The sequence below is a fragment of the Lipotes vexillifer genome, unplaced genomic scaffold, assembly GCF_000442215.2.
Source record: "Lipotes vexillifer unplaced genomic scaffold, Lipotes_vexillifer_v1.1 scaffold308, whole genome shotgun sequence".
Classification (NCBI taxonomy): domain Eukaryota; kingdom Metazoa; phylum Chordata; class Mammalia; order Artiodactyla; family Lipotidae; genus Lipotes; species Lipotes vexillifer.
Genome location: NW_006792985.1, coordinates 1,708,416 through 1,735,001, shown reverse-complemented (window position 1 = coordinate 1,735,001; position 26,586 = coordinate 1,708,416). Strand labels below are relative to the sequence as shown.

Sequence of the window (26,586 nt, the reverse complement as noted above, 5' to 3'; positions counted from 1 at the left end):
CCCGTGTCCCCTGCATCGGCAGGCGGACTCTCAACCACTGCGCCACCAGGGAAGCCCCAGAATGTGCCACACCTTTTAAGCCAGTAGGTCTCTAATGTGTTGGTGACACACTTGCCCATTTGAGGAAGAGGTCAAATATTTACTTTACATCACACATGACAGGAAATCATATATCTATTAAGAGTTCAAACAAAAGTGAAAACTGTAAAAATATTCTGAGTTATATAAAATGCATTGACCATAAAAGAACAGATTAACAGATTTGACTGTACAAAAATTAAGATCTCGAAACATAAATAAAAAGATGAATGACAAGCTGGAGAAAAATAGTTGCAATCTATATGACTAGCAATTGGTATGGTATCTACACACCAATAAGAGGAATAACTCAAAAGAAAAAAGGACAAAAGATATAAATTCACAAAAGAAGTAATTGTCAGAAACAGGAAAAGATGCTCATTCTTACTAATAGTGAAATCTTTATATATTAAAGAGAATATTTTGCCTGCCAAATTTATAAATGTGAATAATTAATAACACACTAATAATACTCAGTGTGTCAGGGAATTGGGGAAATAAGCAACTGGAGGTGGTTGTGATGTCTGATATTAGTTCTATATTATTGTGTAACAAGTAACCCTACAGGTTAGCCGCTGAAAACAGCAAACATTTATTATCTCACAATTTTTGTGGGTCAGGAGTTCAGGAGCAGCTTAGCTAAGGAGGTTCTGGCTCAGAGTTCTCATGACATTGTAGTCGAGCTGTCAGCCAGGTCTGCGGTCACCAGGGCAGGACAATCTGCTTCTAAGGTCACTCCCATGAGTCTTGGAAGGCCCCAGGTCGTTATTGCCTATTGGCCAGAGATAGCAGGTCCTCCACATGGGCCTGGCCATTGGCTTGCTGAGTGTTCTTGCTACATGGCAGCTAGTTTTCCCCTGAGCAAGTGATCTAAGAGCCAGAGCAACAACACAGACACCACAGTGTATTCTACAGTCTAATCCCTGAAAGTGGCATATCATTACTTCTACCATATGTTGTTGGTCACATAAACTAATCCTGGTACAACGAGGTGAATACCAGGAGTTGGCAATCCTTAGAAGCCACCTTGGAAGCTGGCTACCACACAACTATATTAGGGCTGTATGTCTAGGGCCTTATTTCTGTCAGCTGGGTTCTACACTTCTCCACATGGTGTCTGCTGCAGCTAGAATGTCCAAACTGGCTTTTTTCCTCAAATGTCTGGCGCCTGGGTGGGTTTCATAGGAGCACCTGGAGGCAGACTGGGCATCTTTCACTCCACATGGCTAGCTTTGGCTTCCTTACAACATCGTGGTCTCAGGGTAGTCATACTTCTTATATGGCAGCTGGCTTCCCCCAGAACCAGCACTCCAGGAGATCTAGTCAGAAGTTGCAAAGCTTCTTCTGACCTAGCCTCAAACTATGTCCATGTTGTCAAAAGGCGTCACAGGACCAGCTCAGATTCAGGGGCATGATTACCAGGAGGTGTGACTTATTGTGAAGGGCCATCCTTGAAACCTATCCCAGGGAATTATGCTTAGGAGAGATGATGCTGGCTTACTCTAAAGTGGTAGCAGTGAAGGTAATATAAATTCATCTGATTCTGGATATATTTTGAAGATAAAATTGACAGGATTTGCCTGTGCATTAGATATATAGTAGGTGGGAAAAAATAGCAGAGGCAAAGGTGATTCTGAGATTTTTGAGCTGAGCAATTTAAAGAATAGGGATGCCATTTACTTGGATGGGAGAGAATGCAGGACAACAGGTTTGGAAAGGAAAATTGGGATCGGTTGAAATATTGGACATCTGTATGAGACAGTGCATATAAAGATGTAGCCATTAAGGGGACATCAAGAAACAAATCTGTGTGTAGTAAAGTAGAAACACTACCCTTGGTATTAATTGTAAGGTACAATAAATAGAGTATAATTCCTGTTATGAAGAAAGAAATATATGAATACATGCATTATCACCAGTTCAGGCTGAGAAAAGTCTAGTCTGATTTAGTAAAATATCTCAATTGTACATTTTTTTCCATTGGTTTTATTACATTCAAGAGGTAAAAAAATAGTATAACATTAACAGGTAGTAGACTTATGGAGATCTGAATTAGTTAATAGACTAAAAACATATCAAATATCATCTCTTCTTTTGATGCTATATTTGACTTTTTTTTTAAAGAGTTTGCAACAATTAGTGTTATTTTAAATTCATCTCCTACCTGCATACATTGATTAAAGGGCTCCATTTTCTCAACAACAAGAAGTCTTTTGAATGGTAATGAAAGGTTCTGAACGTGTAGGATATATTGTTCAGAAAGATTAAAACTGTCAATAGGAATTTCAAGAGAAATTTTTCAGAGGAATATACTCTGATTAAGGGTTGTCACTGGGCCAAAGACCGTATGTCCTTGTTCCCCTGAAGAGATAGATTTTGAGCTTTGTTTCAAAAATTGACATAAACAAAGATAAAAGACAAATGACTAACTGAAAAAAATGACATTTAAAATAATTAATAATGGGGGAGTTCCCTGGTGGTGCAGTGGTTAGGACACTGCACTTTCACTGCTGAGAGCATAGGTTCGATCCCTGGTCGGGGAACTAGGATCCTGCAAGCCACGCAGCGTGGCAAAATAAAATAAAATAAAATAAAATAAGCAAAGTAAAGTAAAATAGATGGACTTTTTAAGGAAGAGTTTTTGTCTCCTTGGATTTTTATTTTGGTCAAATAATTTTTTTAAAATATAAATACCAAATGTATTGGGCCTGCAATTTCCAGTGAAGGGGCAAAAGTTTATTGTTGATTTCATGATATATTTGTCATATTGGTTTTAGTAAATTGCAAGATATTTGCCCAAAAGAGTCTCATTTATTTCAGGAGCTACGCTAAGTATGAGACCCGCGCCCATTCCAATAGAGGACCCGGAATGGAGACAAACGCCTCCCCCAGTCTCAGCTACATCTGGCACCTTCCGACTGCGACGAGGGAGTCGATTTACCTGGAGAAAGGAGTGCCTGGCTGTCATGGAAAGGTACATGTCTCCTTTTCCTACAAGCAATCTCCCAAACTTAGGAAAGAGAAACAGGACAGATTTGGACACTTTTCATTTTAAACAAGTAATTTGAGATCTAGGTTTTATCTCTAAGAGTATTTTGGAGTACTATAAGTGCTGTATTATTGAAATAAAACGATCTTACCATTGAGAATTCATAAAACCAGAGTTAGTATCTATCAATATAATTTTTGTCCTCGGTAATTTAAGAAACTTTAGAATAATTTTTTTGAGTTTAGATCTTTGTATTATGTTTTAGAAAGACTCTTTGAAGTCTTACTTTCATAAAAAATATTGAATAATTGTGTAGGAGGCCACTGAGACTTAACTTTCTTTGATAAGGAGTATAGCCTAGATGAGCTTAGTCCCAGAGGTTAGAAGTACATGTTTTTGACTTTGATTTCATATCCTCTGACTCTAGCACCAGCACCTGATCCATAGTGGTGCTTTTTTTTATTTTAAGTTTTTTTTTTTACAATTTTTTTTTTTTTTTTTACAGTTTTTAAAAAAATTAATTGAGTTTTTTTTTGTCTGCATTGGGTCTTGGTTGCCGCACGCAGGCTTTCTCTGGTTGCGACGAGCAGGGGCTATTCTTCATTGTGGTGCGCGGGCTTCTTATTGCAGTGGGTCTCTTATTGGGGAGCATGGGCTCTAGGTGCGAGGGCTTCAGTAGTTGCAGCACGCAAACTCAGTAGTTGTGGCTCGACGGTTCTAGAGCACAAGCTCAGTAGTTGTGGTGCACGGGCTTAGTTGCTCCGCAGCATGTGAGATCTTCCTGGACCAGGGACCAAACCTGTATCCCCTGCATTGGCAGGCAGATTTTTAACCACTACGCCACCAGGGAAGTCCCGGTACTCAGTACTTTTTAAACTTGAATTTGACCTTAGCTTCAGTCTTTCCTATTGGAAATCATATAAGTTAATTAAATGTGGTTATGAAATGTTCAGTATATTTAGGGTGGATCCTATAGTATAATTATCCTTTTAGTCTCCTACCTATAAGTAATGTTTACAGAATCTTGGTTTGATGGGGTTTATATGCAATAAGGTAGTAATTTTCTATTAGAAAAGTATTTACTTCCTAAGATTAAAATGTAGAGAAAAAGAATATATTAGGCAGAGGTGAAAACAATTGAACTTTTTCATATTGTGATTTCTCAATAATTTAAATAATAGAAAAGAATGGAATTGAATGTTTAAAACTAGATTTAAATTCTAAGCATGTACATATTTACACTGAGCCAGCTTGACACTTTTTTTCCTATTCTCTAATCTGACCAGTCGAATGGTATACTGAAAAGAGCATTTGGCTCAGAGTCAGAAGACCTGAAGCCTGATTTTGGCTTTGCCATTAACCAGCTGTGTAACTTTGTTCAGGTCAGAAATTCTGAGCTTTAGCTTCCTTATCTCTAAAAAAATATATAACTTGTTCTGCACATATAAACTTCGATTAACCAGATAGTTTTTCCCTGAGGAAGAATTCCAACTAATAAATGGAAAAAAGATGATTAGAGTATCATTATTATCAGACAATAATCATTGATAGCTGCTAACATCCCATAAAGATATACAAGGAGGTATTATGTACTTAGAGGATGTTAAGACACCACCTACAGAGTATTCTTTCTAACAAAATTGAAGCTGAATCAAATCGAATTTCTAGATCCAACTCCAGGTTTTTAGGAAATATGGAACAAAATTCTGTTAAACAACACCACAGGGGTTTAAGTCAACCAGATTCATGGTGTGAGAGACCCTAAGAATAATAACTCAGTTTCTTCAAGCGTTTATTTTTTTTTAAATCTTCAGACAGTTGAAGAAATTTGAACACTGGATAAATAGTGATTCTTGTTTCAGTTATGATAATGGTCACTTATATGTAAACGGTGCTACATTTATAAAAATTAGAGTGCTTGTGTTTTAGAAACATGTGTTAAAATGTATAATAATATGATGAAGTGATATCTGGGATTTACCTCAGAATAACACAAGGCGTAAAGGCAGGGGCAAGGGTGTGTATAAAACGAGTGGTATCAGTAAATTACTGATTTCTATAGTTAGGTGATATTTACCTGGGGGTCCATAGTATGGTTCTCTCCACTTTGTATGTATATTATGTGTGTGTTAAAGGATGCTCTAAATTTTGGATCAAATCACATGGAGCTAGGAGAAATGTAAAGCCTTCATATATCACAAAAACTCAACTACATGATGTTATCTAATAGTAATATTTACTTAATAAATATTTGATTGTCACTGTAGTGACAGCAGTACAATAGTGAACATTGCAAACTCCCTCCTAAAGAGTCAGGTTGGAGAAATAGAAGTTAATGAAACAGTCATACAAATCAAGGTAAAATTGCAATTGTAATACATGTAAGAAAGGAAAGGTACATTGTGCTTCAAGATCTTGTATTGATAAGAGAGGATGTGGTGATTTAATTAGGTCAAAAGGAAGGGGGAAAATATTGCAGATAGAAAGGAGAGCTATAGTCATCTAGAACTGTGCTGTCTGATCATGGCCACCTGTGGCTATTTAGATTTAAATTATATAAATTTTAAAAAATTTAAAATTCAGTTCCTCAGTCACACTAGCCACATTTCAAGCGCCCAGTAGTCATGTATGGTTACTGACTATAGTTTTAGACAACACAGATATGTAACATTTCTATCATCACAGAAAATTTTGTCAGACAGCTCTAATACAGAACAACTGTATCTCATCCCCAATAGAAAAACAGTGGTTATATTTGACCCATAATGATTTGTTTCTATTTTTCTCTTTACTCAAAATTTTAAGGAAATACAAATATAAATTAAAAAGCAAACATTAAGTACATTGAAATATTTTAGAAAATGTCCTATGTGACCATGACAGAAACAGATAAATATTTCACTAATTCACATAACAAAAGTATTGTGCTTCTGCATCCTTTTCCACATCTGGCCCTGCTTTTCAGAGTACAAGATTTAATAATTCATCGTTTATAATGATGGGTGTTTTCTCTCTAATTAGCATTCATTCATTCATTCATTCACCTGTTCATTAAATATGTATTTTTACACATGGCATTTGGTCTCTTGAGTCGCTTAATTTTAACAGTTTCTTATACATACATAAACACACATACACACAGAGACACACGTTTTCCATGCTGTTTATTTGTTAAAGAGACCATGATATTTTGTCCTGTTGATGTTCCCACATTTTAGATTTGGCCAATTACATCCTCTTACTGTCTCATTACATGACCCCATATTTTCTGTAGACTGATAGATAGATCTAGAGCCCTGATTAGATTCTGGTTCAGATAACTGGTACTTTGTTCTTCCTATTACATTGTATAAGGAGACACATAATGTCTGGTTGTCTCCCATTTTTAGTAACTATAAGGTTAATCAGTAGATTCAGCGCTATCATCCTGATCCACTTATTAGAAAGGTCCCCATGTACAGCATAGTTTAGGGCAGTGATTCTTAACCTTGGCTGCATATTAGGATCATCTGGGAGCTTTAAAAAACACCAGTGAGACTATACCCCTGACCAACTGAATCGTAATCTCTGGGTGTGGGACCTAGGCAGAGGTATATTTGACAAGCTCCCAAGTGATTCTAAAGGGCACTCAGGATTGAGAACCACTGTTTTGTATCCATTGATGATTTTTTCCTAGTCACTTTTTTCATAAGAGGTTTGCAAAATGGTTATATTCCAGTTTTTTTTTACTTCTTCTGCACTGATAAGCTCGAGTTCTTCTTCTATAAAGAAGAACTTTCCTCTCATTAACTGTTTATTTGCCCAGAAATATATTTCCTCGCAAACTTGGGGAGGTACTATGATATAATCAATATAGAACTGGGGAATGAATGCTATTATGATAATGGGTAATTAAATTTATGGGATCATATGAGATGCCGGCAAGCAGAGGAGAGAGTCAGGAAGACTTTACCAAAGTGGTGACATTTTGGCTGCATTTTGATGGATGATGGATAGGAGTTCACCAGTTAGACAGTCATAGAAAGGATAGTATGATGTTAGGAGATTCTCTGTGGCAGAAGATAGGGTTTTTCATCAGGAGCATCTCTACTTTGATTATACAGGATTTAGTCATACTATGCACTATATAATTAATAAGACCATGCTTAATTATACCATAGCTTTGGTGTTCAGGCTTTATCATAAAGGAGATCGCACCTGATCAGATTAGTCTTAGATAACGTTAGTAGGCGTATGGAAGATCGGCAAGAAATCAGCCAGCTAAGTATGCATTTGAACTTATACCAGATGCCTAAAGCCGAGGTAAAATAAATGTAAGTTTTAGTGTCTGCCCTCATATATCTTAAGATAATAATAGTTTACATTTCAATAGGATTTTACAGTGTATAATTATTAATCTTATTGATAATTATTCTATATGATAAGTGAGCTTATTTAATCTTCACGATTCTGTACTGTGGATATCTTATTATTTATAGTTTATATATAAGAGCCTCAGAGAAAAGAAGTGACTAGCTTATATGTAAATGGGTTGAGGAGGGATAGATGGAGGCTGTTAGGGTAATCTGTGCATCAGTGATGAGGGCCCAAGCTATAATATTAAAGCAAAGGGCAAGAAAGTGGATAGAAGATAATAGATATCAGAAAAAATTTGAAGAAAAGAACAACCTAAGCTAGTTACAGATTGAACAGAGATGACAGAGCAGGAAGTGTAAAAGAGAGTTTAGCAATGGTGATGGTCAAAGAGCATTCATCTGGGAGACAACATCTGTACCATTAGAAAATGGTTTGACTTTGGGCAAATCATTTAATATCTCTTAACCCCAATTACTGTATTTATAAAAAGAAGAGTTAAGTACTATGATAGAGTGAAAAGTCAGAGTCATAGAGACTTACGGTTTAGTCCCAGTTTCACCTTATATTAATCTTTAGGAATTTCAGTTTTCTGTAAAATGAAGTTGGTTATTATGAGAAGAGTTACGAGAGTTACGTGAGATAATATATGTAAAGCACATAGTAGAATGCCTTTTTCATAACCAGTATTGAACAAATGTTCCCTTTCTACCTAAGTTCCTTTCACTTAGAGCTTTGACTGTGAAATCACCTCAAGATTTCTGTGCTAGGAGGTTTCAGTGGCTCTAGAAATGAAGATTTAGGAGTCGTCAATACAGTAGGTGTAGTTAAAGCCATGAGTAAGAATATACCCTGTTTAAATTCATCTCTTCTGTTTCTACATTTTTGCTTATACTGTGTTCATGTTTTTGCAGCTAAATATGGCTCCAGAAAAACTTAAAAACCCTTCTGACTGATCTCATTTTAAATTCATGACCATGAACCTCAAGTGAGTCTTTAATTCTGCCAGACAATCATACTATACCTTCCTGGTTCATTCTTTCCCACTCTCCTAAATAATTATTTCACACTTTGTTCTCTCTGCAAACTCCCCATCCTCAGTCTCATGATGATCTTTCTTCCTGTTTAAATGAGGAAAGTGAAGGACTCAGAGGAAAATTTCACTAACTACCCACCTGTTTGCATGTAACAACACACATACTACTATTTTCCTACCCCTTACCATCCCCAAAGCACTTCAGTAATATTTCCTAGCACATAACTTAGTGGTGCCTGCCTGGCTTACAGTATATATATATATATCGATCCCCCTTTTTTTGGCCTTTTCCACTTCTCTGACCTCATTGCATTGTCTGTACCACATATTTGACTTTTAAAATATCTAGTTCCAGAAACATTTATTGTCACAAAGGACAATACTGTATGATTCCCTTTATATGAAATATCCAGCTTAAGTAAACCTATAGAGAGACAGAATGTAGATATGTGGTGTCTAGGGCTGGGGAGGTTAGGGATATTGTAGGGGAGGATGAAGGCTAAGGAGTGTTGGGTTTCTTTTTGGGGGTGATGGAAATTTCTAAAATTGATTGTGACAATGCTCACAGAACTCTGAATATGCTAAAAGCTATTGAATTATAAATGGGTGAATTTGGGGGTATGTGAATTTTATCTCAGTATAGCTGTTTTTTTAAAGAAACAGTTATTTAGTACAGTATTGGGAGTTCCACATATATTTATCCTCCACATTTAAGCCTCATAACAGTCCTGGTTTCTTCTTTTTCTAATGAGGCAGCCAAGGCTCTAAGAGGTTGAATACCTTCCCAGGACCACAAAGCTAATAAGTGGCCTGGCCACATGTCGACCTTTAGACAGAGCTAACCATGGATTTGAGTTTTCCTTATTAACTAAGAGGGGTATATTTTTATTTGGGTGTACACTGTTTTTAATGTATGGACTTGACCCTTATCAACTCTGACGTCTGATGCCACTAGGTTAACATGTGACATAACCTATTTGCTTAAGAACATATGGAGATTGTAAAGAGGGAAAGATAAAACAAAAATGGAAAAATGATTGATAATTGTTGAAGCTGGATAATAGGTACATGGGGGTTCATGGGTATAGTATATTTGTGTAGTTTTGAAATTTTCCATAAACATTTTTGTTGTTATTATTTAAAGGGGACTTGACTAGATTTTAATGGGCAAAATAGAATTAGATAATTGACTAATTTATTCATTCAATCATTTATTTATAGAGCATCTGTTATGTGCTAGCACTGAGCTAGGCTAAACTCAAGTAGTTTACATATTCACAAGGGGAAGGAGCGACATCTATATTGTATGTCTGAAATACCTGCATGTACAAATAATATAATGTAAGACTCAGATGTGATTTTTATTCAGCAAACCTAACTGTTCCTTTGTTCATTTATTCAACAAAGTACTTGCTAGGTATGAGGCAAAGTGCTAGGGATGGAGAGAAGGGATACATTTCAGGGTGAAGAAGTAAAGGATGATGATGAACCTAGCAGAACTGAATAGTCTTTAGAGTTTATGGTCAGAAGTTGTGGACGCCTTATGGCCTAAAATCAAAGCTTCTGATGTACTCTTTCCCTTTTAACCTTTCTGCCATTCGGACTGGGTATTCTTTCAGCTTTGGAAACAGGTATGTCTTTGGAGTGTTCGGATATTTGACCAGGACACAAAAGCGTGAGACCTGGCTATTGTACCTATTCTGGTCTCAAGGGAGAAAGATGAAAGAAACCTTCGAATTGCCATATATAGGTTTTTCAGCCCAATTAAGCAAGATTGAAAGAGAAGCAACAACTTGAAGAAGGCTTTGACTAGATACAGGAATAAATAAGAGCACCCTGTGATATGTAGAAGCAATAGAGTATAATGCTTAAGAGTACCCACTTTGGAACCAGATCTCTGTATATAGGTTACTTATTGCCATTATTTTTCATCAAAGTAGCTGAATGATGAGTCTGTATCTGGGTGTGTCCAGGAAAATGAAGGCAAAATGAGTATCGCTGTGTGAGTTTGTAATTAAAACTATTTCATGGTTTTGTTTTGTTTTTTATGGAAACAGCACACCTATCATTTGTATTTTGTTCCTCTTAGATTCTTTTCATCTTCAGTGAGCTATTATAAAACAAAATCATTTCTAAAGCTCAGAACCTTCTGAAATTATAAGGAAAACATTTTTGTTGTTGTTGTTTTAACCTTTGTCAATCTCCAAAACAACTCGAAAAAATTAACCCTAATTGTTCTCCCCAACAAGCAAAGAATCAGTATTAAAAATTTCAGCTTAAGGGTGTCTCTTCCCCCAAAATTTAAGCATCTAAAAATAGCTTCTTAGGATAAAAGTTACTCTTTATCAACAAAAATAGCTTCACAACCACAATATTATAATGAACCAAAATTAAATCATAGCTCTAAATTTGGTGTCACTGCTATTAACCTGACATGTTATATACAGTCTGAATGTGTAATCTGAATTAGAGACCTGGGTCTAGTACACAAATGCTTTTTATATAAGTCTGTTGTACATCCTGGGAGAATCAGCATAGAAGAGACAAATCTGTTTGTAAAGTGTGTTTCCAGTATTTTGCTTGAGGTTTCTGTAATTTAATTCTCTTGGTATTTACCACATTTTGGAATTCTTCCCAGGACAGTTTATTAGTACTTGGATTTTGGTTTCAGTCTCTTTCCTTTCTCTGTTTAACTTTCAATTTTTCGGTGAGTACTTGGACTGTGAAGGTTAAGAAGACCAGTAGTTCCAGAAACTAAATTCTATATTTAACTGCAGACTGGGTGTGGTTCAGAAACTGCAATGCAAGCTTGCTAGTATTTTGCCAGTCATCAAAACCCTGACCTGCAGGGAACATTCCTTTTCCTAGTCTTCTGACTCTGAAATATGATGAATTTTGATGATATATGGTGTACACGTTTGTATGTGTAACTAAAATAAAGACAGAGAGTCGCATAGGTTCAAACTTGAAGTGGCTCTGGAAGATCTGTTTCTTCTATGTTCTTTCATAGTAGTCTCAAATGGTATTAACCTTCCCTAGTTTCATGGCGCCACTTCCCATTATTGTTTTATTACCTTTAATTACTACTGTGCGATTTAAAAATTTTTTTACACAGGAAGTATTCTCCACCTCATCTTTCTTAAGTCATGAAGCCACATTTTCTTTTAATGTTTTTATCTTGTTTTGCTTTATATAGTTTTAGACAGTTTCCTAATTACCGTAAAAATGGAGAAATAACTGCTTGTTCTCCTAGTAAAAATTTCCCTCATTTTAAAAAAAGCACTCTATCTCTTGAAGAGAATCCTATTACTTTGTAAAAGGGAAAAATAATCACCTTTTCCTCCTTAGCAGTATCCTTCTGTATTATTTTGTGTAGTGTAGTGTCCCAGTATCATTTGGTATCATTCATACTATACAGAAATCCATGGAGTAAGAGACTCTTCTCATTTCAGTAAGATTACACCTAGCCACAAAAATATTGGAGCAGAAATGCTTATAAATGCTTTTCTAATATTGCTCTTCTGAGAGATTGAGACCCATCCAGATGTTTCCTTGAATGACAGCTTGAGCCATGTGAACAATAAAGGGACCATTTTACCTCTGTTGTACAAAAATATATAAATTGCATCTGCTGACCACTGATTCGGTTTAAGCAACATTTAAGAACCTTCCCTTGATTTCATTTACTTGTATTTGGTCAACATTTCTGCAGAGAATAAGGAAAAGACCCTAAAGATCATCTAGTTCAAACAGTTTGTCTTTTAAAACAAGAACTAAGAAGTTAATTAACTTGGCTAAACTCCAGAAGAAATGAGTTTAAGTTGTTTATTTTGAACCCATAGCCATATGAACCATAGGATTTTTTTTTAAGCATAATGTTGATCTTTTCTGTTCTTTCTCTTCTTTATTTTTTGTTAGATACACATTTATTGAGTGTCTGCTATGTGCTCGGCCGTATGCTAAGAATTGGGATGCAAAGATGAATAAAAGGAAGGTCCTTATTGCATTTAACTGTCTTCTTGTCTGTGTTTCTTTATTCATCTCTTATTTCTTTCAGGCCCTCTTAATCTTCCTTTTTCCCTCCTAAACTCCTTTCTGTATCTTCCTCAAGTTTCCTCACTTTCTGTTCTTTAGTTTGCCAGAAAAATTTCTATTCAGTTTTTCTTTCTTCTTCCCACACTTTCTTTTAAGTATGCTTCTTACCCTCCCACCTCTGTTCTTCTTAGTTGCTTCCTAGTTGATCATAATGTAAACTTCAGTATATGCTTTAGTTTTTCTTAAGCTTACTGAATAAAGTATTTTTCTCCTATTTCACTTAAAAAGCAAATTAATATTTATTTTTCAAAGAATTAGTAAATGTTATATAATTTCTAAGGGCCCTTATAATTCTCAAAATTGCATTGCTGTATGATTTTAAGTAATTTCTTGTTATGTGTGGAGGCTTTCTTCCTTTTTTTTTTTTTTTTTTGCCATACGTGGGCCTCTTACTGTTGTGGCCTCTCCCGTTGCAGAGTACAGGCTCCGGACGCGCAGGCCCAGCGGCCATGGCTCACGGACCCAGCCGCTCCGCGGCATGTGGGATCTTCCTGGACCGGGGCATGAACCCGTGTCCCCTGCATCGGCAGGCGGACTCTCAACCACTGCGCCACCAGGGAAGCCCGAGGCTTTGTTCCTTTTAAGTTAAGACTGTGGCTTTTGTTAGGAAAATCTTCTCACCCTAGAAGTAAATCTTTGAAAAAATAATTGGTGCTTTGTATAACTACATGAATGAATAGACTAACTTCAAAGAACAAAATCACCTCCATGATAACTGAGTTCTATGAGAAGACCAGTTATCTAGGATGTCATTCATATATATATATCTCCACATAATTTATCTTGGCACCTTGTTTGGCAATCAGCTTGTGCTTTGGTCCCTCAATTTCTCTGTTTATAGTAATGAAATATCTTAAGGGTATTGCAACCTGAAAATGCAAAGAAATCATTGTTCACCTACCTTTTATCAGTCTAGGTAATGAGAATTACTTCCTTCTTCCTTATAAAATGAAAAAACTAAAAACATTTCTCACTGCTGAGAAAAAAATTTGCTTCTCCTATTTTTCATTTTATCTCTAAGAGTAAAACTTTCTTTAGTATTTTACAGCTGCAAAGAAATTTAAATCTTATTTTCTTCTTTGTTATGTTGCTGCTGAATTGAGTGGACTAGCTAGAGAAAATATCATTTTCATATCTGGGATCAGAGACCACATGTATGACCAAGATAGTGACTTTGCATAGGAAATTCAGTGAATTTTTTTTAACTTCTTTACATTTAACCATGATAGCTTTTTAGCAAGCCGCTAAGTTATTACATGGAATGTAGTGGTAAAGTAACGGATGTGGCCTGTGTAAATTCGAAGAAAACCGTGAATGAAATAATGTTAAGCGATAGAAGAAAAATTGCATTATTACAATAATGAAAAAGGAATACACATACAAAGATAAAGATTGGGAGCAGCAATAAAACTTTTAAATAAATGGTTTGCCCTAAATGTCGAACAGTTTGCACATTTTATGTTAGTTTTTGTCTTTCTGTTGGTTTGTTTCTGATAATATAGTGGTTAAGAACACAGATTGTTTTTAAAAATTATTTTATTGATGTATACGTGATCTACAACATAGTGTTAATTTCTGCTGTCCAGCAAAGTGATTCAGTTATACCTATACATATATTCCTTTTCATATTCTTTTCCGTTATGGTCTATCACAGGATGCCAAATATAGTTCCCTGTGCTATACAGCAGGACCCTGTTGTTTATCCATTCTATATATACTAGTTTGCATCTGCTAGTCCAAACTCCTAATCCATCCCTTCTCCACCACCTCCCCCTTGGCAACCACAAGTCTGTTCTCTGTCTGTGAGTCTGTTCCTGTTTTGTAGATAAGTTCATTTGTGTCATATTTTAGATTCTACATATAAGTGATATCATATGGTATTTGCCTTTCTCTGTCTGACTTACTTCACTTAATATGGTAATCTCCAGGACCATCCAGGTTGCTGCAGATGGCATTATTTCATTTTTTTTTTATGGCTGAGTAGTATTCCATTGTATATATGTACCACATCTTCTTTATCCATTCATCTGTCGATAGAGATTTAAGTTGTGTCCATGCTTGGCTACTGTAAATGTTGCTGCAGTGAACATTGGGGTGTTGGGGTGCATGTATCTTTTTTTTTTTAAACTTTATTTCTTTTAAGTCTTTATTGAATTTGTTACAGTATTGCTTCTGTTTTATGTTTTGGTTTTTTGGCCACAAGGTATGTGAGATCTTAGCTCCCCAACCAGGGATCAAACCTGCCCCCCCTGCATTGGAACGTGAAGTCTTAACCACTGGCCTGCCAGGGAAGTCCCGCATGTATCTTTTTGAATCACAGTTTTCTCTGGATGTATACCCAGGAGTGGGATTACAGGGTCATATGGCAACCCTATTTTTAGTTTTCTAAGGAACCTCCATACTGTTTTCCATAGTAGCTGCACCAGTTTACATTCCCACCAACAGTGTAGGAGGGTTGCCTTTTCTCCGCACCGTCTCCAGCATTTGTTGTTTGTAGACTTTTTGATGATGGCCATTCTGACTGTTGTGAGATGGTATGGTACCTCTTGGTAGTTTTGATTTGCATTTCTCTAATAATTAGTGATGTTGAGCATCTTTTCATGTGCCTGTTGGCCATCTGTATGTCTTCTTTGGAGGAATGTATGTTTAGGTCTTCTGCCCATTTTTCAATTGGGTTGTTTGTTTTTTTGTTACTGAGTTGTGTGAGCTGTTTGTGTATTTTGGAAATTAAGCCCTTGTTGGTCACATCATTTGCAAATATTTTCTCCAGTCCGTAGGTTGTCTTTCCATTTTGTTTATGGTTTCCTTTGCTCTAAAAAAGCTTTTAAGTTTGATTAGGTCTCATTTGTTTATTTTTGCTTTTATTTCTACTGCCTTGGGAGACTGATCTAAGAAAACATTGGTACAATTTATGTCCAAAAATGTTTTGCCAATGTTCTCTTCTAAGAATTTTATGGTGTCATGTCTCTTTTTTAAATATATCTTTTTTTAATTAATTGATTTATTTATTTGGCTGCGCCGGGTCTTTGTTGCAGCATGCTGGATCTTCGTTGCTGCGTGTGAGATCTTCATTGTGGCATGTGGAATCTTTTTAGTTGCGACATGCAGGATCTTTAGTTGTGGGATCTTTTTTAGTTGCAGCATGTGGGATCTAGTTCCCTGACCAGGGATCAAACCTGGGCCCCCTTCATTGGACCACCAGGGAAGTTCCTATGTTGTCATGTCTTATATTTAGTCTTTAAGCCATTTTGAGTTTATTTTTGTGTATGGTGTGAGGGTGTGTTCTAACTTCATTGATTTACATACAGATCTCCAGCTTTCCCAGCACCACTTGTTGAAGAGAGTGTCTTTTCTCCATTGTATATTCTTGCCTCCTCTATGGAAGATCAATTGACTGTAGGTGTGTGGGTTTATTTCTGGGCTCTCTATTCTGTTTTATTGATCGATATGTCTGTTTTTGTGCCAACACTATGCTGTTTTGATTACTGTAGCTTTGTCGTATTGTCTGAAGTCTGGGAGGGTTATGCCTCCTGCTTTGTCCTTTTTCCTCAGGATTGCTTTGGCAATTCTGGGTCATTTATGGAAGAACAGAATTTTTAGTTACAAAGACTGGGGTGCTAGTCTCAACTGTCTTACTCACTAGCTGTGTATCTGTAGGCAAATTCCTTGCTATAAAATGACAGTAATAATCAAACCTGTCTTATAGGAGTGCTGTGATTTAATGCTGAACCATGGGGCTTCCCTGGTGGCGCAGTGGTTAAGAATCCACCTGCCAATGCAGGGGACACGGGTTCGAGCCCTGGTCTGGGAAGATCGCACATGCCATGGAGCAACTAAGCCCATGTGCCACAACTACTGAGCCTGCGCTCTAGAGCCCATGAGCCACAACTACTGAAGCCCACACGCCTAGAGCCTGTGCTCCACAACAAGAGAAGCCCGCACACTGCAACAAAGAGTAGCCCCTGCTCCCCGCAACTAGAGAAAGCCCGTGTGCAGCAACAAAGGCCATACATGCATAAATAAGAAAAATACTGAACAATGGTGCACGTGAAGTACTACCTGTGGTACGTGACACACATAGTAGGTGTTTGACAGATATATTCCTACTAAACAAATAAGAACTTTCAAAAAGAATTCTGGGTTTCTTCAAGTGGAATTTTCTGAAGAATTACCATTTTCTGTATTCCTAAGCCTCAGCCAATAAATGTCTATTTAGCCTTTCTTTACTCAAAAGAAAGTCATTAATCACCTGTGTGCCAATCACTACACAAGTGCTGAAGCATATTTAAAGATAAGGTTTTGCTCTAGTAGGTCTCAGTCTAGTGGAAGAGTCAGGTTTAAAGAAACTCAGAAGAGACAGACAGGCGCCAGGCACAGTCGGACATGGAGGAGAGTGGTGTGAGGGAAGACAGCACCGCGGCGACACTGAAGCTGGGTCCTGGAGAGCAGTGTGATTTTGATGGGTTGGGGAAAGGAAGGAAGACATGCTTGGCAGTGGAAGCAGTATATGCAAAGGCACAGAGGCATGAAAAATCAGGTAACTGGAGTATATGGTTAGGCAGGCAGGAAGTGAGGCTGGGGAAGTAGGTTGTATCCAGATTGTGGAAAACCCTTGTCTTGCCACAGTTGTAGCATTTGTCTTTCTCAAGCGTTCATATTTGCATCCATGCCGAAATATGGTTGTTCTAAAACTCTCTTAAGACATTTTTTAGGTTGTTTGTGCCACTTTCCTCTCACATATAAAGCACTGATAATAGTTCTTTTATGACAGGGACTCAAAATTATTTTGGAGGGTAGAGGTAGATTTTTGTGTCTAATATTTGTAAAACATCCTGGGATTAAAAAATTGAAACTGTTTTGGGAATTCCCTGGTGGTCCAGGGGTTAGGACTCTGCGCTTTCACTGCTGAGAGGGCCTGGGTTCAATCCCTGGCCGGCAAACTAAGATCCCGCAAGTCGCATGACCAAAAAAAAAAAGAAAGAAAGAAAAAAATTGTTTTGAAAATCTTCTCAGTCTTCCTTTTTAAAGATAGGAGCCTAAATGATATTCCCTTTTCTCTGTGGCAAGGAAATATGTTGAAATTCTAGCCATTTTCAATTTAAACATTTTGACCCATTTTTTTCCCCTGCTGACACGGATTATTATAAAATTATAGAATCCAATTTTCCTACTGACTTCTGTTATAGCAGTGCATTGTTAGGAAGAAAATTTGAGCTATATCTTTACCAGAATGAATTATTTCGCCACCTGTTGAATAAATTTTACCTGGTACTTCAGTGACGTAGTTTACGTGCCCCTGCAGACAAGGGTTTGGTTACACCCAACGGGTTCCTAGGCTAGCACAGTGCTCTGCATAAAGTCTGACATCAGTAAGTGTTGCTTGAACTTGACCGAATTGACTATTTAAGAAGACCCTACAACTTTAAGAAAATTAGGAAGTGGTGTCACCCATCTCCCCTGCCAGACATATTAGATTTGGGGTGGGGGTAGAGTAATACAGTATTTTCTAATTTTGTTAAAATTGTAAGGCCTTTAATTCAATTCAGCAAGAAACAATAATTCGATAATTTAAAGTGATCCACTCAAAATGACTCAGAAACAGCAGAAAAATTACTTTTCAAGGCCTCAGTGTCATTTTTCCTTAGCCTGATCACTGTATTATTTTTCCCCCACAAAACCCACTTTGTGGGAGTGGAATTGGGTCCTGTAAAATCTAAGGGTCGCCTTGCCGTCACTGCAACCCCTGGCAAGCTGGTCTTCCTTTCCCCTGTCTTCCGATGTCATTGCTGTCCTAGGATAGAAAATGCTGCAAGAATACATTATAAATTTTGGAATTAATGGATGCTGGAAGATGAATTTTAAAAAGAGTTTAACGTCTTTAATACTCCTTATGGAATGACTCAGGTGGAACATAATGAACTACACCTCCTGTATCTCTGCAAATAGAAGGAAGTTCTTAACATTTATTTAAGACAGCAGGAGCCTGAACATGACCTCATTTCAATCCATTAGACTATTTGAGGAAAAAAACAACAAAACTTTCCCACTTATTGACAGGTAAAGTTATCCCAATCCATTTCTCATAGCCAGTAAGAAGATGAACTCTCCTTAAATGCATTTTAAAACTGGCAGATTATACTTCCTGGTTCCCTTTTGGTCAAACAGAAATAGCCAAAAGAGAAATTATCACCATTTTTTTGAGGCTGATTAAAAATTCTCCCCATCCTTGTATAGAAGATATGCCAGCAGTTTCATTTTGTGCAAACAACAGACCCCTCATTTCTCTAGTTCCTGAGCTAATTAAACAGGACCAAAGACCCCATGCTCCTCATGTTGTTCTGTGGCCACAGTTTACAAAGACATGAAGTGTAGTTTGGTAAGTATTGGTGTTGCATGTGAGGAGTCACCAATAAAGATATGATTCATCCCAGAAGCAGAGTTATACACGTCATAGTATAAATGTTAATACTGATGGAGACCAGGTTATAGACCAACTAGAAAATCTTCACAGAAAATGAGTGAGCTTTTTCTTTTATAAACTCAACAAATGTTTATTGAGCTTCTACTTCATACCACTCCTTATGCTAGACACTGGTTGGGATACAGTGATTAACAAGACAGATATGGCCCTTATAATAGTGCATTCGGAAATCATTGTTGATAGACTAAACATTCACAGCGTGTACCAAGGCTTGCATAAGTGTTTGATGTTTGAAGATCTAAAATTAGTAGAATATGAACTTGTGGATAAATATTCTACTTCTGTTTTAGTTGCCTTTTGGTTGAAGACGCGTGCATGCACCGTGTAATTTCAGTGATAGAAAGCATCTAAAAGTGGTCTTTTTGAAAACCTGTGTACCATAGAAATCTCAATCATAATAGTGCCTCATCCAAATATTCTGTTTTATTGGTTCCTACTTTGTCACGTCATCCACTTAAAGGCCAGACAGACCTATAGTTCTAACTGTTTTGAGACTATCCTATAATTATCATCTTTCTGGGGGCAGAAACCTTAGTTTGTCATCAGAATACCTCCCTTGGAATATGACTATATCCCATATTTGCTCTTGTATCACTGTGAAGAAATTTATTTATCTTGCGCACAATTGGTAAGATAACCTTTCAGTTCTGGCAATATTAATGTAAGTAGCATGTTTTTTGTCAAGTGTTATAAGAATTAATTCGACTTTTTAAAAGGCAGTTAGCAGTCATTTATGTATATCCTGGGTAGTTTGACTAAACTAAAAACAGCAGCAAACCCATAACACAGGAGATTAAAAAGTAGGTTTAAGAGAAAGTAGCAAGTACCTTTAAGTACAAGGTATTGTGTTTCTCCCTCTTCAGGGAGGTATCACAATAATCTCCAACCAATGTACCTCTGATTCTCTAAAGAATCTATACTGTTGGCCATGTTTGGTTTGCTGTTTGTTGAGACCTCCCCCAGGAGGACAAGTTCTCATTTTAGATACAGACCATATCCTTTTATGGTAGAGGTAGTCATTTTGCAGAAGCATAGTATTAATCATAAAAAATAAAAATAAAAAACCATGCAGGAGACAGTGGATTGATTTTTATCAGTCTTGTTCTATTGATCTTCATATTATAGTAAACTGTTGGTCAGTAGTGACAGATTGGTAAGTGGCCAGTTTATAATTCAGTGCTTTATATTTAAAAACAGGCTCCCTGCCTCAGGACAACTTGTACACCAAGTGTAAGAAACTTAATTCCAGGTCACCTTACAAATCTTTTTTGTAAACCTAATTCCTACTAGCAAAGGCTGTCAAAACAGAGGGGAGGATACAGCTGCTTCCAGAGGCAGCAAGGGGCATACCAGCTTTCATGCTTTGACAGTGTAAGTTCTGGTAGATGCAGTTCACTCTCCAAGGTACCACAGTTTCCACTGGTATGAACTTCACGTAATTATCACTCATATTTGGTAGTTTCATTAGGACATCCATGGACCAGCAAAACCAAACACTGCCCTCTTGTGCATGTTCTTTTTCTTATTAAAATAAAATGGAGGGTTGAGCAAACATTTAATGAATTCAGTGGTATGCAATCAAGAGACATGCTTCAAGAGAAATACCATACCATTTCTCGGTTGTTTTTCTTTAAGGTGGTTAGAATTTGTCAGTTTTACTGTTTTGCCTGATGACTTCAAAACATTGTCTCCATTCTTCTTTTCACAGTCTTCATAGAAAGACTGATGACTAAAAAGGTAATACATATTAGAAGGAAAACTTGCTCTATATTGTCAAGTAGTAATAAAACTCACACCAAATCTCTACTGTGGTAGGACTTCATTTAGGGCTGCATGTCACTGGACAAACGATAAGCCTGTGTTGTTTCTAAGGCTTAGTGATAGGCTAAAATGTATTAAAAACTCAGTTCCTAAATTCACTGTTAGTCTTGAAATCTATTTATTAAATAGCAAGTAAGGTCTAGTGGCAGTTAGCATGCTGCAAGTAAATATAACATTTAAACATAGAATCTTTGCAGTGAAGGACCTTGGGAGATGAAAATTTTGTATTAGGGTACGTTTTATACATGGTATCCGTAATTGTATCGTGTATGGAATTTTCTTTTTTACATTAGTGAAGAAAGGCCATCCTGAGGAGGACTTGAAGCTTTTTTTGGTGCTAGTGTCTGAAGAGGTCCTACTAACTCTTCCACAGTAGATTAACTGTGCTATGTACATAGTCTTTAAATGTGTATGGATGTTGTGTTTCAAAGGAGAAGTCCTAGAGTTTATTAAATTCTCCTCTGCCCAGGGAAAAAAGGTACCTCAGTGTTATTCTGGTTGTCTCCAGAGCAATTAGATTTCCTTTCCCAGGAGGAAAAAGCCCCTAGGTATAGCTGCGGTCCTGGGGCTGTCATGGGTATCTTACTACTGCTGTCACATCTTTGCTTCTGGGAGCGCTTGTGAAATTTATAGGAGTTGATTTAGGTGATTGATTGCTACAGAGATTTGTGTCTTAAAGGAAGTCTGAAACAATACTATGTCATAGCTAAATAATGACCACCATTCCTGTGAGCCCTTTGAGCCAGTGAACTCAGTCGGGAAACTTGAGTTCTGGGTTGTGTGACCTTGAGCAAGTCAAGTCTCCTTTCATTCTTTGTCAGGACCTACTGTGTGGTATATCTAAAACCATGTGTAATGAATGGTGTTATGGGATTTCATTGCATTTATGAATTGGGATTCTAAAATTCAACTTCTCATATCTGAGTCCTTTAATCTCTTCATAGGCCAATACTAATTTTTTCACTTAAAGTCTTCCCTTTTCACAGGCTTTTCTATTCTAAAACTTTAAGATGCGGCAAAGTCTTGAAAACTTACAGCTTCTTCTATAATAGAACTCATTTATATTTTAGCTTTTACTTGGAAGGTCATGTGAACCTTACAAAAGTCTGATTTGGAGGGAGCCATTATTTATTTTAATTCTGTAGAATTAAAAGTGAACTTTTATTTATAAAAAATACATTAGTGTAGAACATCTTTTGGTTGTCATACTTTAGTGTGTTTGCAAAACAGATGTTTAAAGTGTGAATTTGTTGCCAATACGCATTAAGAAAAACTAAGAAATTTATTATTTAAAAATAATTTGTGCAGTTCTATTTTGTTCATGCTTTGGGACAGCAAACTTTATTTTCAAATAATGCCTTTTTAATTACAAAATAAGCACATACTTATATAAAAATGGAGAAATGTAAGAAAATATAAAGAGGAAAATTAAAATGAGCTTAATGAGATAATCATTAACATTTTGGTATGTTTCTTTTTCGCCATTTTTCTGTGTTATATATATATCTGTATATCTTTCTAAGCAAAAGAATTTTGTATAAGAATATACCATAATTTGTTACCCAGTCCCCTGCAGTTGGACATTTGTGTTGACAGCTGTGTCTAGCTAGCTCAGGTCCTAACTTCATAACTGCTTTTGTTGCCAGTTTGTAAACAGATACAGGGATGGTGAAAGAAAGAAAAGTATTTTGAAAAGCAGTTATAAAATTAATCAGTTAGGTTTATGTAATGTTACATAACCCAGTTTATTTTTATTTGGGGTAACATTTTTTATTAGAAAATTAATAGTAACACATTGTAAACTATTTGGAAAACAGTGTATAAAGAAGAAAATATTTCCATTCATAAATAACCACTAAAAATATTTCGGTACATTTACATTTGGTGTTTCTATGTTATCTGTATTTTTAGAATAACTCATATTTGGTTTTGTAAACTGCTTTTTTTCACTGACATTTTCCGATGTCATTTAGTACTCTTTGAAAACACGACTCTTTTAAATGGCTCCTTCTTTTTTTTTCAAATGCCTATACCATAATCATATTTAACCATTATTATTTTATTAGACATTTAAAGTCTTCCCAGTTTTGCCCTGTTAAATAGTACTGACTCAGACACCCTTGTTCTTACCTTTTGTCTTAAGAATAATGATATGTTTGGCTATATTACCAGCTCCCTACAAAAAGCTGAATTTATTCACATCACCAACAGTGGCCTTGAGCATGCACTGCTCCTGTCACCACAGCCTGCCTTCCCTGCATACCGTGATCTTTTTAGTGAGTGAAAATCAGTTTCATTTTACTTATTTGGTAGGTGAAAAGCACTGTTTTAGTTTTGTCTACATTTAAACTTCTCTCTTTTTTTTTTTTTTTTTTTTTGCGGTACGCGGGCCTCTCACTGTTGTGGCCTCTCCCGTTGCGGAGCACAGGCTCCGGACGCCCAGGCTCAGTGGCCATGGCTCACGGGCCCAGCAGCTCTGTGGCATGTGAGATCTTCCTGGACCGGGGGGCACGAACCTGCGTCCCCTGCATTGGCAGGCAGGCTCTCAACCACTGCGCCACCAGGGAAGCCCTGGAATTTATTTTTTATTTAAATGTAGATAAATCCAGTGCTTTTATTCTTGTGTGACTGCCTCCATCACGTACGCTTCCTCATTCAGATGTTTTCTTTTACATTTAGCCATAAAAGATTGGGTTTATAAGGTGAAGGTCTAGTTTGGCCTTATTTTCCAGATAGCCAATTCTCCCTTCTTAGATTTAAAATTCTTTCTTTCTTGCATATAAAGTTATTATATTTGTTGGTTCTATTGATCTTATCAACAGCTCTTGAACCACAGCTCCGATTATCATATAATTTCACAATATTTGACAAGAGAGAGCCTATTTATTACCATTTTCAAAATGTTCTTAACCATTTTCATCTGTTTTTTCAGGCAAACATTCAAATAGTATTGTTGACTCATAACACTCCCACTGAGAAAAAAAGAGGGAAGAAAACTATGTGATTGAAGTTAAATTTCATTGAAGTTAAACCTAAAAATTAATTTGGGAAGAAATGACATTGTCATATTATTCATTCTTATCTAGGAATGTGTTATATGCCTCTCATTTCTTGTGTCTTTTTTATACCTATCAGCAAAATGAATAATATTTTTTAGTTTTTTGTATGGTTTCTATATTTTTCTTGTTAGACATTTTTATTTTAATTCTCATTTTTCTTGCTCTCCTGAATAGATGCCTTTTTTTCTGTTAGGTTGTCCAGTTGCTTATTATTGATGCATAGGAAAGTTTTGATACTTGTGTTGGCCTGTTTAGTACCCAACCATCTAATTGATTACTTCTGAGGCAATTTGAATTTATCCCTTGGCTTTCTTGGTATAATATAACATGCAACTGATATTTTTGTGGCTCTCCTTCCTAATTTGTTTCTTAATTCTGTTTCATGCCTTATTGTACTAAGACTTTCAGGAAAAACATTAAATTATAACAAAAGTAAAGGTTGTATTGGGGATGGTGAGCTCTGTTGCCTTGTCTCTGATTTAATGGAGATGCTCCTAGCATCTTATCATCTTATTAATGTTACCAATTACTGTTTTCCCAAGATTTTATTGTGAAAAATTTTAAATGTACAGCAGAGCTGAAAGAATTTTACAGTTATCACCTAGATTCTACCATAGTTTTAGTATACTTGTTTTATTATACATCTCTTAGCAGATTTTTTAATATTGATAATCTCTGTTGTATTACAGAAATATTTATCTGTACTTACTGTTCCAAGATTTTAAAAAGTCAACGCTGCACTAATTGTAAAGATACAGATGAATACAGCAATCTCTTAGCTCCATTATCATGAAGTAGCCAATCTAAAAAAGTTAATAAAGCTTTGAATTGGGGGTTTAGTGTGAAAACTGTTCAAATGGAGGACCGTGTTAAGCATCAAAAGAAGGGCAGCAGTCCAATTTGGATTACAGGAGGAAAAAGAATTGAAGTTAGAATTTTTCTGTATTTGACCAGACTTTCAAAGACTGCCTTATTCAGCTGCTGACAGACTACTTACTTACAGAAATAGCTACTTATTCCAGTCTACTTGCCAGGTGTATTTCTATAGTGAAATAATGTCCATCAAGTTATGATAGTTGAATCACAGTATCTCTTAAGACTATCCATTCTTTTTGGACTGATTCTGTTTACCCAGAGTATTAGTTTTCTAGGGCCGACATAACAAATTTCCACAAACTGAGTGGCTTAGAACAAAAGGTGTCAGCAGAGTTGGTTCCTTTGGGAGGTTCTGATGGTAGAAACCCTCCCACACCACTCTTCTAGCTTCTGTCAGTTGTCAGCGGTCCCTGGCATTCCTTGTCTTGTAGATGTATCACTCCAGTGTCTGCTTTCATTTCCTCATTGTCTTCTCTGATTGTGTTCTTTTTTTTCCTCTTGTAAGGACACTCTCGTTGGGTTTAGGGCCCAGCTTGACCTCATTTTGATCCTTCCCAAAATTACATCTGCATAGACCCTATTTCAAATAAGATCACTTTCTGAGGTTCCAGGTGGACATGAATTTTCAGGTGACACTCTGCAACCCACTACATCCAGCGACTTCTTTAGTAAGCAGGAGTGGAAAGAGCATGGGCCTGGAAGTTAAGGAGCTTGTCTCTAATGCTAGCCAGCTCTGTAACTTTGGGGAGCTTATTAAGTGTAAGCTTGTCATTGTCTCTATTTCTCAAATGTGGAAGTTGATCGGTGAATAATCTTTCAAAGTCCCTTATTGTCCTGAAGTCCACAGTGAATGATGAAGAGTCGTATGCATAGCTGATTTATAGCTCTGCCCCTCTTATTTCTCTCTGACCCCTGATGATTTTTCAGGCATATTTTTAGGTATGATTAGTATCAGAGGGGCTTTGAGATCTTTGGATAAAATGTAGGATATCACTGTCCAGGTGTGTAAGTGAACTGAGGATGTTCCTTCCTTAGACCTTTATGGATTAACAAAAGAGAGTTGCTGTACTTAAACTTTTCCCATTTTTTTCGTCTCTGCCTTCACTCTGTTGTTTAAAAACAACCCCCCCAAAAAGAGAAAATTTTAAATTATTTTGTTTGTTGCTGAAGATCATTTAACACATAGATGCTCTCAGAGAGGAGATGGGACAATTAGGTTCCAAAGTATTTTAGTTTAATGTTACTCTCTTTCCTGCCCTCTACCCAGTAATTTTCCTTAGTGATGAAGAAATGCACACTGGATTGTAGATAGTGAGCACTGTATGACAATCCTGAAAGCTTATTCTGAATTACTAAAATGGTGAGGTTTAAATATCTCTTTAGGAGGGATAGTTCACTTAAAGGCACAGAAGAAAGAAAAAAGAGTTCATTTACATGGCATTGTCCCTTTGCTTAGAGAGCCCTTCCCTGTGTTCTGTATGCTCACCAAGACACAATAGGAGGAGCTTTCTGGCTGCAGTTTTTATAGACTTAGTGTTACTGAAATGAAGGTGCCTCAAGGACACTTCAATCTGTTACTAGCTTATGGTTTCTCATCTCATGTAAATTATTTTTCCACTTTTCATTTTAAGTCTTTGCTGTCAGGGTCTTGCAAAGCAATCATTTTGTTTCCCTCTGTGAAGATGCTCACTGATCACTCAGCTGACAATGTCCTTTGTCTATAAAAGTGTAGTGCCCTTAGGATTTATTTTATCACTCTTATATTACTACCTGTAGATTTCTTTTTACATCTCTTTCC

At 36.6% G+C, this 26,586-nt stretch overlaps 1 protein-coding gene across 3 annotated transcripts in view; it reads left to right on the top strand.

Annotated features, from left to right (window-relative positions):
- HMBOX1 (homeobox containing 1) overlaps positions 1–26,586 on the top strand; it is a 178,547-nt gene that overhangs the window by 138,592 nt on the left and 13,369 nt on the right. For all 3 annotated transcript variants that reach the window (XM_007466146.1, XM_007466145.1, XM_007466147.1), the window contains one exon: positions 2,899–3,052. In XM_007466146.1, the coding sequence (XP_007466208.1) occupies positions 2,899–3,052 (154 nt within the window). The remainder of the gene's footprint in view (positions 1–2,898; positions 3,053–26,586) is intronic.